The sequence below is a fragment of the Anopheles moucheti genome, chromosome 2, assembly GCF_943734755.1.
Source record: "Anopheles moucheti chromosome 2, idAnoMoucSN_F20_07, whole genome shotgun sequence".
NCBI classification, from domain to species: domain Eukaryota; kingdom Metazoa; phylum Arthropoda; class Insecta; order Diptera; family Culicidae; genus Anopheles; species Anopheles moucheti.
The window spans coordinates 21756449-21767659 of record NC_069140.1 but is presented as its reverse complement, the minus strand read 5'-3'; the positions used below and the strand labels follow the sequence as shown (position 1 = coordinate 21767659).

Below are 11211 nucleotides of genomic sequence, written 5' to 3'. Positions count from 1 at the left end.
TGTTCAGGGTTGTGTATTAAAGTAGGGGTCTTTGTTTGCTTTGAAAGAAATTTCGGAAAATTTAAATCCAAGAATGCTGTTGTAACAAGATTGTTTAATTTTGGATTACAACACCAAACAGGGCGCAATGGAACAGTGCAAAATTTGTGGACGACATAAGAAACAGTCGGAGCGGCCATTTGAATTCAGTTTAGAACCGTAAGAAAAGACAGTTTAGATAGATTAAACGAATGAATATTATTTGCTTCAATTATCCCTCCACAAACTAGATTCGAAGAGGATCGAGAGATTTCTCATTTTCTGTACCGATTGACGCAGGATATTATAAACACGAAAAACTTTTCCGATGATAACATTAACCGTATTTGTGAGAAACATTTAAGGAACTCTCACTATCCAGACAGACAGCGGCTGAACGAACTGGTGGAGGATTTGAGGAAAAAATTACGCATTAATCACAAAAACGTAACCGAATCATATCCAGCAGAACCGACACATTCTGACAGTGGGAAATCATTGGCACTGCAAAATGTTCGACAAATGAAGGATAAAAACATTAGCACACAATCGTTAATTAATGTGCCCAAACTTGTACTTAAAGGTAATGTTCACAAATGATCTATTTATAGCGATCTACATGTTGTATTCTGATTTCTTTCCACAGATTCATCCATTAGCACAATCACTACGTATGATTTTCCATCTGCAGAGGACCGAACTGTTAATCCACTCCAGGTATTAATAGCATCTACCCCGCATAAGAATGAAATGTCTCCTGCTTCAAGTACGACATTGCAAACAATTTTCCTGAAATCGAAAACCAAAGAACTAGCAGAACAACTTAGTATCGTTCAGCCAGTGGATAGTTCTGTCGATGCGCTTACCAGAATGGTTGCAGCAAGCAGAAAACCAGGAGGTGCATGTAAAAAGCATCCACTGGGCAAATGTACCCACCCGAATGTACCTGGAGCTGATGCGCAGAGAAGTAATAAAAATTAAAGATTGTATTATTATCAACTTTGGCCGCAAAATATTATATTGTTCCACAAACAAACTGCAACATGCTACCGTGTACAAAGATGTTTGTTTCATTTACAGTGTACAACAAAGGACACTGGCGTTCCCCTCGCGCAACTGTCAAAAATTTAAAGTCAGTGATGCCAGAAAATGAAACTGAAATGCTGTAATTTTTGGGCACTAGTTTTTATTACTGTACGCATTTAAAATAATTTGTTACTTTCGAAACTGAATGCACATGCAATTAATTTTTTTTTAATTCACGTGAAACTGGTCTTCTACACGGAAAGCAATGAATACTGCATAGTTTTGTATCGCCATTCGCGTCCCCGCAGTTTGGCAGCACGGACATTAATAGCAAGCCATGAACGCGGCGTAACGGCGGCTTGCTATATCAGTGCATTATTTGCGTAGCGTTCAGAAGAAAAAAACAAGAAAACGGTACGGACTCAATTTATCGCGTTGTTCTTGTGAGTAGTGCGTTGTTTTCGGTGGCATTTGTAAGTTTGCTATGCAATGGAGTGGCAATTTATCACACCACGGGCAAGAGCTGAGCTGCTGCGATCGGACAAAAATCATTACTGCGTTGGCCAAGTGCTTGACGCCACCGAAGTCCTGAATGCGCTAAAGGGTAAGCTACCATATTTAACTCTACGCCATGAAGCGCGTCATGATGATAAAAAAAAAAAACTAACAATGTTCCATGTTGCTTCGGCACTCTGCAGCTTCTCGCGCAGTCACGAGCGACCCGTACGCTATATTCGATCATTTTGATACGTTCTACTCGGTGATCGACAATGCGAAAGCTTTATCCGGGACGCAGCTGTTACGCGCCTACGAACAGCTGTACGATGCTTTCGATAAGCTGGGTTGTAAGATGGCAGACCTGCTGTCCCAGAAGGAGATGGATACAACCGATCGGCAGTCCGCGCTAAATGCGCTCAAAATGGTGGCCTTTCTGGTGAACGGTATGGTAAAGGCAATTGATTCCCATGTAAATACCGCCAATGAGAAGGTGATAGCAAAGCGAAACAAAAAGCAGCTAGTTAATGAGCAGGTTGAAGCGTTAGATTGGGACAATAAACGGTATCAGTGCATTGTGCAGTTGTACAATTTGATGCAGCTTCCGCTGGAGAAATTGTGGGAACCACCGGTCTGTGAGGAATCGTTCGTAGAGTAAGTATTAGTTGTGAAAGGCACGGATGTGAAAGTACCCCAGGCTCATATACAAATTATAAAACTCTTCTGTTTCACAGTGTAATTTGTGATGTTTGCTACCGAACGCTGGAACAGACGTACGTGCGGAATCGCAATTCCGCGGACAGTGTGTTCCAGATACTTGGTACAGCTATTAAGCGCTACAATCACTCCCTGTCATTCCCGGTTCGCATTCTGCAAATACTCGAAAACAGCGAAGCTGCGATTTCTTCGATTGCGGCTGGTATTTTGCTGCTCTACGAAGAGTTCAGTATTCAAACCATTTACTCGGTGATCTTAAAGGAAATCATCGAACGGCTGAGCGTGGATTCGGCTGATTCGCAAACGGCACGGAATTTTAGCATTTTTCTACTCGAACTTGGTACGCTTGCGCCGAAGCTAATGATACCGCATCTGTCGATGCTGAGTGAGGAACTGTTGAGTCTGGACTCGTACACACTACGGAACTGTGTGTTGCAGATCATGGGCGAGGCGATCGTTAGCGAACTCACGGCAGAAGATATGTCCGATGAGCTAAAAGAGACGCGTGACGAGTTTTTGGAAGATCTGCTAAACCACATGATGGATATATCAGCGCATGTGCGCTCGAAGGTGTTACAGATTTGGTTGAATTTGAAGGAGAACAATGCGGTACCGCTTCTCTGGATTCATAAAGTGCTGCATACGGCCATCGAACGTTTGGAGGATAAGGCGCTGCTTGTGCGAAAACAGGCTATTGCGTTGATCAAATCGTTTCTGGAGCATAATCCCTTTTCCGCAAAGGTAAATCCTAACAATAGCTTGAAATAATTATATCTTTGTACTACTCTGTACACAATATCTTTCACTTTCAGTTATCACTAGCTGAGCTAAAGGTGAAGTACGAAGAGGAAGACAAAAAGCTGCAGGATATTCGCACACAGGTAGTGGCGCACAACACTAAAATGAAAACAGTGGAAGAGGAATGGGAGAACATCGTGGTGCAAATGTATCCGATTGTCACGGAACTGTTTGGCAAAGAGCCAGACGATATTAAAACGGCAACCGAGGCTGATGTGAAATTGCTTTCCGAGAGTATTTTAACGCTTCTGAAGGAAGAAAACTACAATGAATTGGTACGCTTGGTACAGCGGGCCGATTATGCACTCGGCAATAATGAGCAGCGAATGAAGATGACCTTTGAACACCAGTGCATGTACTACATAACGCTTCTGAAGAGTTATTACATTCATGGTCATTCGGATGCTGCATTGGTAATAATTCCTAATCATCAAAAGAAAAAAAAATACATTTTCTAACCAAAAACCAAAACCTTTCGATTGCAGAGTGATGAACTTCAGAAGGCAGAAAAAGTAGTAAATTTTCTCCACGACTCAATACGTTTCTCGGAGCTGATATCGAACGCCGTGCCGAAGTTGCTAGAGATGCTTATGTCCAAGGCCCAGTCCGATGTGCATGGAGCGATCGATTTCTTTACGACAGCGTATATGTTCAGTATCAAGGGTACGGAACAGGGTATGCAGCAAATGCTGTATCTTGTGTGGTCTTCCGACAAAGAGAAACGCGAGAATGTAACTACGGCGTACAAGCGGGTACTGTTCGAAACTGACCTGCAAGGACGGGGACACGCTGTGAAGGTAGTGCGCAATTTGAGCCAATTCCTAACGAATCTATCACGCGGTCAGTATACCGCAATGGAGGTACTCGTACAGGAGTGGGTCGAGAATGGTGATATCGATGCACAGATCATTCAGGTTCTGTTCGAAATCTACACAATGAAGCTGGAAAACGTAACTCCGGAAGAGTCACGACAGGCACTTCAGCTGCTGGTAATGATTTCAGCGGCCAAACCGTCGGTTGTAACCGTCAACCAACAGCTGTTGGAATCGATTGGGCTAGAGGAGCGCGGTCGACGTGATCCTCGTATTTTTGTGGCCACGTTGGAGTTATTTATGAACTCCGTTCCCCAGGCGACGAACAGCTCGAAATATCACAAGCGATATGAACATTCGTCACCGACAGTTCAGCACGTAATCGATCTGTACACGAAGCTGTTCTTCTGCTCTCAGGTGCAATCTTTCGACGACATCGGAACGAAAGTGTTTGATTTCATTTACAAAATGGTTAAGACGCCAGATCTTCTAACCCAGTCGATTGTGGTCGCTTTGTACGAGCGGTTGCAAAAGTTAAGCGACACGAGCATGGTGGAAACAACCTCTGAAGATCTACGAAATTCGCAGATGAGCCAAATTTCGGGATCCACTCAAGACCCGACCATTCGCGCATCATCGCAGACTGCAACGCCACCGGAACAGTTGCTGCTAACAGTTCCCCACTTTCTGGCGGCACGATTCATTTTCACGATCGGGTATGTTGCAATGCGCGAGATGATTTATCTGGATATCGACGTGTACAGCAATATGAAGTACCGGCAGGAGCTAAAGGAGGAATTAAAGAATCAAAAAAAGAAAAATGCCGCCTTGGCAGGTAATAAGAATATGAATGCGTCAGTGATCAATACCGGAAAGGTGGCAAATATGCGGAAAACACTCTCAACGTCAATGAACGTGTCGGCGAGCAATGCACTGAAACGTCTGTCCGGTTCGACCGGAACGGACCGGAATGCACCCGATCAGACGGAGCCGGAAGAGGAACTGTTGAGCGGAGCTACAGCAGAGGATGCCGTTGCAGAGGAAATCAACTATATCTGCGAGCAGGAGCTACTGTACGGTAAGGACAATCTGTTGAACCGACTGATTCCTACTGTATTGGAGGTGTGCAAGTTCCCGAACCGCTATAAGGATGACATGGTGCAAAAGGCTGCCGTGTTAACGCTGATCCGCCTGATGGCCGTATCGTCCAAGTTCTGTGACGATAACATGCCGTTCCTGATGAACATTTTCAAGCACACGAAAAATAACGACATCAAATGCAATATCGTGATCGGGCTTTCGGATTTTACCTTCCGTTTTCCAAATGTGACCGAACCGTGGACAAAGCACATGTACGCGACGCTGCACGAAGAGAACGTGGAGTTGCGCATGACGGCAGTGAAGATGCTGTCGCATTTGATTCTGCACGAGATGATACGGGTCAAGGGTCAAATATCGGACCTAGCCCTCTGCATCGTCGATTCGGTAAAGGAGATTCGCATCATCACGGAACAATTCTTTAAGGAGATTGCAAACAAATCGAATATCCTGTACAACGTGCTGCCCGACATCATTTCCCGCTTGAGCGATCCGAGCCTGCAGTTGGAGGAGGAAAAGTATCATATCATTATGCGATACATTATCGGTTTGATCAACAAGGATAAGCAGATTGAGAGTTTGGTGGAAAAGTTGTGCCTACGGTTCCGGGTGACAAAGGAGGTGCGCCAGTGGCGGGATATTGCATTTTGCTTATCGCTGCTATCGTACAACGAGAAAACGATAAAGAAATTGACGGAAAACATCAGCTGCTTTAAGGATAAGGTGCAGCACGAAGAGATTTATCAAGCATTCCGGACGATCATCAGTAACACGAGCAAGTTGGCAAAGGTGGAACTAAAGGTAAGTGTGTGTCAATGATTCTATACAACAATGATTGGTTGTTGATCAAAACAGCAAGTAAACAACACAATCGAGTAGTGGAGTAACGAAAGTATGTCGTGAGTTTTATATAGCGCGTTTAGAGTGGAGAGGGTAAGAAGGTAGCGTGGCCGAGCGGTCTAAGGCGCTGGTTTAAGGCACCAGTCTCCTCGGAGGCGTGGGTTCGAATCCCACCGCTGCCACAGAGAGAAAAATTTTTTGTAAGATTTTTTGTTTGCTGTACAATTTGGGACCAGGATCTTTTGAATAACTTGTTACGAATCGTTACCAACTATTATTATTGTACATTAATTATTTTTAATTTTTAACGCATATTAATGTGAACTAATTATTTTATGTATGTTTTAATTACACGCACAGTGTTTGTTCGTACGTGTTGAAGAATATTGGCAAAAAGTTTTAAATTGGTTGGGTAATTATCATGTTATAATTATCGAATGGAAGAATTCGGTTATTGTATTGATAATGTTTTTGGCACTTGCACCTAGACTGGCTTGACTACAACCCTGAGCTTTGTGTGAAGCGTGCGAAAGAGCCTGTAGGCAATTGAACACCGCTCCGGCGGGAAGGTAGCGTGGCCGAGCGGTCTAAGGCGCTGGTTTAAGGCACCAGTCTCCTCGGAGGCGTGGGTTCGAATCCCACCGCTGCCAAGTGGTATCGTTTTTTTTTGCACGTGTTCGTGATATTTCACCTTTCTGCATATCATCACTAAGCTGTACAGAAGATTATTTTCAAATAATTATCTTTTCTCTGTTTTTTTCATGCATAATAAAACCACAATAGACCGCTGTAGTCGAATTTGATACGCGGTTGAAGGAATGCCTGGAGGTGCGTGACGAAAATGTGGATGCAGCAGCAACCAACACAGCCGGCTCGTCGGATGAGGCGGACAGTGAAATTGCTACGACTTCCGGTAGAAAGGGACGCGCGAGAACCGAGGAACGTACCACCGTGAGCCGTGGCGGAAACAAAGCAGGCAAGAAGGCAAGCAACAACAAGGCAGCGCCAGGTCGTCGCGCTACCGCCGGCCGGCGGGGCACGAAGCAAATCTCGTCCGACGAGGAGCAGAGTGACAGCGAGGAAGAAAATCTGCCACCCGCGACCAGTTCGCGTGCCGCGGCCCGGGCTCGCCAGCACATGAAGATTACCAAAGTTATTGAAAGTGACAATTCAGGTAATGGTCGAACGTCATCCCGTCGGTTGCTAAAGTAGCTTTTAGCCCTACACACATACACACATACACATAAATATCAGGTTTTGTTTCGCCTTCAATAAGTAAATTAGAAGTAAACCTATTTTTTGCATAAACCGGCACATCCATACATACATACACACTGCATCAAACGCGCGCACAATATATTAACACACGTGGCAGGACATAAATGCTTCCGCTTTCAAGAACCCGCCGAAAGAAGCAACGTTTGTTTTTGTGTTCCGTACATGGGGTGGGTAGTATGGTGGATGTTTTAGTTTATCCTCGCGCTGTGGAGTTTGTGGAGGATTTGATTGAATTAAAATTTTGATTAAAGAAATCGTATGTCTCATAGTAAGAAGTGCTTTGTTTTTCTTCTTTTTTACAACAACGATCTAATGCATCCTCTTTAATGGTGTTTCTATCATGGTTTTTATATTATTCTATGTAGATGATATACGGATAGAACGTATTTTCTTCGGTAAACAAATTGGGAATGAGGAAATGTCTGAAAAGCCGTAATTATTTTCTTTGATATCCAAACAGAAAGGTAACAACACTCTGCTTGTTGTTTCGTAGTTCGAGCGACAGAGTTCGTAGTTTTGTATTATATTAAATACTACGTTGCTGTATTTTGGTATTCTATTTGTTCGTATATTGATTGCAACTAAGTTAAATATTTGTTCTTACAGGTTGTATGTTTTTCTCGTGCATTTGAGATTAGCTAAACGTTGCTCTCTTGGTTTGGTGGCTTGGTAAATAGGGTCCCCTAGTAGCTTTTAATCGTACTTTCTACAACATAATCGTCGGAAATGTCTTAAGATTATGTTGTTTTACAAAAAAAAATCAGCTGTACAGAAAAAAAAACTAAAACAGACTGAAGTCGCATGGATGAAACGGTCGGTACCGCGAGAGTGTAGTTGAATCGGAAACACCATATAACACGAAAGACTTATCGTAAGCATACAATCATCAGGGGAAAGCAATACAATGATACAATTAATACTCTAGAAACAATTATTAAAACCATGTTTAGTGTTTTGCATTACAACTCGTAAGAATGCTGGGGAGTTTGGTTATGGAATTTCACTATTGTCCACCAATATTTTTCTGTTGTGTTTGTGTGTTTCTTTGCATGGATACATATTTTGTCGGAAAAATATGAAAAATCTAACGCGCATTCTCTGCCCATTTGTTTGTAATAAATAATCTGCTTGGGTATCGCTATGTGTTGCACTGGAATAAAATGTATCCCTTTTTTCTCAATTTTCGTTCTAGACATTGAACCCGACACTAGACGCAAAAAGAAAAGAACATTTGCCGCTAAACATAGGGGAGAGGAATGATAATGTTTAAGAAAGGGGAGAAAGAGCGATAGTAAGAGAGAGAGAAAGAGTGATAGTTTAGATTTAACTTTATCTACTACTGCAGCCAACAATTTTTGTTTTTAACCCTAAAAACCCAATAGCACACACACACACACGTATTTGCAGTTTTAAAACGAGTAGCATAGATTTTTGTTTGGTTATCATGTCGGGTACGCATACAGCTAGAAAATTTTATTACGAAAAGTTTTATGTTAAATGCTAATATGGTTTTATAAACTTTATTTTTACATAAACTGCTGGGTGGGTTATGTATAAGAGGATGTAGGTAGAGAGGAAGGAAGTCTTCACCACGTTGGAATAGTTGCTAGTACAAGTTTTATCTGCAAGCCATTGCATTGAAATGCATCCATATAGTGTTCACTTTAGTGTACGATAATTTTAACATGTTTTGCTTTTGCAGGCGCGGGCAGTACAGCAGTTGGGTACAAGCGATCGCGTTTTGGGGGAATAGGATAATAATGATAGTAAATTGTGTACATGATTTGTGTGCGTGTGTGTGGGTGGGTGTCAGTCGTTTACAGATTCTAAATATAAGTACGTAAAAGTGTGCTGGCAATACAAGGACTTTTGTACATTACTTTGACGAAACGTTAGCATTATTTGTGCACTAACAAGAGTATCCTTCTTTATACTAATCATATTGTCCTTTAATACCCACTCGATTGACTCATTAATTGTTCTCACCACACGGTACAATGCAGTTATGTGTTTCTTTTCGCAACTCGCTCTTCGTTCTCCAGCCAATCACCCATCACTTCCAACACACGCATTCGGTGCATCCCCCTTCTGTGTATTGTACTTAGCCTTGTTGCACTTCGCATATGCATAATGTTTCCGTCCTCAGTAAGAGTGTTCCGTTCGATTGTGATAAGTTTTCTTTCTTTTTTCCTCCCATCCTTTTCTTTTCTCACTTCTAGATGACGAGGAGGAGGAGGAGGAGGAGGAAGATATTCCACCGAAGCGTGGGAAAACGAAACGGTAGTAGCAACGTCACCCGCGAGACGGGAGGACACGCATCTCCATCCTACGTGTCCCTCCTTATTCTTGTTAAATTTTCTGTTTCGGGCTGGCTCACCTGTGATTTTCTAATTTGTTCTTGCCGACCATTGTTTCCGAACAGCGTGCTTAAGACTGTACCAATCCGTTATTGCGTGTTAGTGTTCCTCATGTGCAGAATGCGTGTGTGTTTCCTGTGCGTTGCGCGTATTGAAATTTGTTTAGTAACTTATTGCCTCAAAACATAATTTTAACATTACTTTTTAAAGGATAAACGTTAAAAGAAATACTGTTTTAGCAAAATAAATACAAACATTAAAAACTTACCCGATTCCAGATGAACGTCATCATTTCACATTTAACTTCGCGCGCCGGTACAAATTCACAATTACATTACATTACATCAAATTTCACCATCATTACCAGCAGCGGATCAAACGGTAGGCGGAGTAGGCGGCCGCCTAGGGCCGCGCCGTGTTGAGGGCCCCAAAACAATGTGTGTAGTAGTTGTATACATAGGCCCAGTCTCCTTATGCTAGAGGAGACCCCGAAGAGTACCACAAGAGGCCCCTGGCGAATTTTGAAGTTGGGACAAAATGCCCCGGAATCGGCCAATTTTGTTACTTGTGACACCAAGCGGATTGATAAAGCGGATAGTTTTGTCATATATAGCCAAGATTTTCGACCCTCACGGCTTGCTGGGTCCAACGATAATCGTCGCTAAACTATTTATTCGGGCTGAAAGCATGGAAGGAGTCATGGTTCACTTGCTTACAGCAATTGCAAGCGCGAGCCAAGTATTGCAATGTCAATCAGTATCCCTGAAAGAAAACCAACTGGTGATCGTCAAACAAGGCAACATGCATCCTACCTTGTGGGCAATGGGGCGTATTATTTCGGTTCATCCTGGCAAGCACGGAACAGTTCGCGTAGTGACGTTGCGCACAGCATCCGGTAAACGCGTCGTACGCGCAGCAAACCGGTTGGTAATGTTACCCAATCCAAATGTGCTCAGCAATAGCATGCAGCAATAAACCATGTTTACCTTTAATTACTTTCATAGTTAGTTGTCAATGATAACAAGGCAAGGCACATACCCATATACACCCATAAATTCAATTTATTTGATAACCGGAATGTGAGAATTACGATTTATAAAAGAACGTTCCTCTCACATTCCTATGAAACGCATTAGAGTGAAGGGGGAAAAGGCAAAACGGATCCTGCATCTCTTTCGTATTTTGCGCCGATCCGTCCGTCGAAAACGCTCGAGAAACGATGGAATTTTTGGTTTCTGACACCAAGAGAGCATGATCAACGAAGAGATAGCACAAATTTCCGTACCAGCAGGCAGCATTTCATATAGCTGTACCCTTCCCTCTAGTGATCATAGCGCTTGATCCGTCGACTGATCTTTCCTCTCTTTCCGTTCGTCCAAATGTGCTAGCACCTTAATATGACTCCATCCAAGTTTATTTTTATGGAAATAACAATAAGGAGTATTGAAATCATATATTTATGTATGGAATCCTTCTAAACCCCCGGGTATTCCATGACGACAAGAGATATAATTATTGCGAAATAATTTAACAATAAACAATGAATAATATCTTCGGAAATAGTGGCATTCCATGTTTCGTACTCCTAATAATTAAAAAATTACCTGCTGTACAGTTTTGAGACGCACTGTAGGAACTGGATGGATGAAATGAGACGGAGGATTCTCCCCACAGTACCTGAGCTATTTACTCTATCGATCGCTCTCCCTGGTTTGATAGTATGTGTAATTAATAGCCAATCGTAGAAGATCTCTCATTCTGATACCATCAAA

General features: G+C 42.6%; 2 protein-coding genes and 2 non-coding genes across 6 annotated transcripts; all 4 read left to right on the top strand.

Moving 5' to 3' along the window:
* The first annotated feature begins 127 nt into the window (after nucleotides 1–127).
* Nucleotides 128–999, top strand: LOC128299338 (uncharacterized). Its single transcript, XM_053035265.1, has 3 exons — nucleotides 128–198; nucleotides 270–601; nucleotides 665–999. Exons 1-3 carry the CDS (start codon nucleotides 128–130, stop codon nucleotides 997–999), a joined length of 738 nt encoding a protein of 245 aa, XP_052891225.1.
* Nucleotides 1000–1466: 467 nt separating this feature from the next.
* Nucleotides 1467–9697, top strand: LOC128297166 (condensin complex subunit 1). 3 transcript variants are annotated; one of them, XM_053032756.1, is made up of 7 exons: nucleotides 1467–1648; nucleotides 1743–2193; nucleotides 2274–2997; nucleotides 3069–3467; nucleotides 3540–5765; nucleotides 6588–6978; nucleotides 9302–9697. In XM_053032756.1, the coding sequence occupies exons 1-7, from the start codon at nucleotides 1534–1536 to the stop codon at nucleotides 9364–9366; spliced, it is 4371 nt and encodes a 1456-aa protein (XP_052888716.1). In that variant the 5' UTR covers nucleotides 1467–1533; the 3' UTR covers nucleotides 9367–9697. The 3 variants fall into 3 exon arrangements, with proteins under 3 accessions (XP_052888716.1, XP_052888717.1, XP_052888715.1); XM_053032757.1 differs by lacking the exon at nucleotides 9302–9697 and adding an exon at nucleotides 8785–9138; XM_053032755.1 differs by lacking the exon at nucleotides 9302–9697 and adding an exon at nucleotides 8275–9138 and having other exon boundaries at nucleotides 1468–1648.
* Trnal-aag (transfer RNA leucine (anticodon AAG)) lies at nucleotides 5905–5986 on the top strand. The gene has a single exon. It is a non-coding gene; the product is annotated as a tRNA-Leu (tRNA).
* Trnal-aag (transfer RNA leucine (anticodon AAG)) lies at nucleotides 6373–6454 on the top strand. The gene has a single exon. It is a non-coding gene; the product is annotated as a tRNA-Leu (tRNA).
* Nucleotides 9698–11211: the final 1514 nt, after the last annotated feature.

Excerpts from the sequence above, each read along its gene's own strand:
- LOC128297166 (XM_053032755.1), top strand. The coding sequence starts at position 1,534 with ATGGAGTGGCAATTTATCACACCACGGGCAAGAGCTGAGCTGCTGCGA. Across the intron at positions 3,468-3,539 it reads GTCATTCGGATGCTGCATTG|AGTGATGAACTTCAGAAGGC; the intron begins GTAATAATTCCT and ends TTTCGATTGCAG. Across the intron at positions 5,766-6,587 it reads TGGCAAAGGTGGAACTAAAG|ACCGCTGTAGTCGAATTTGA; the intron begins GTAAGTGTGTGT and ends AAACCACAATAG.
- LOC128299338 (XM_053035265.1), top strand. The coding sequence starts at position 128 with ATGGAACAGTGCAAAATTTGTGGACGACATAAGAAACAGTCGGAGCGG. Across the intron at positions 199-269 it reads TTTGAATTCAGTTTAGAACC|ATTCGAAGAGGATCGAGAGA; the intron begins GTAAGAAAAGAC and ends TCCACAAACTAG. Across the intron at positions 602-664 it reads GCCCAAACTTGTACTTAAAG|ATTCATCCATTAGCACAATC; the intron begins GTAATGTTCACA and ends TTCTTTCCACAG.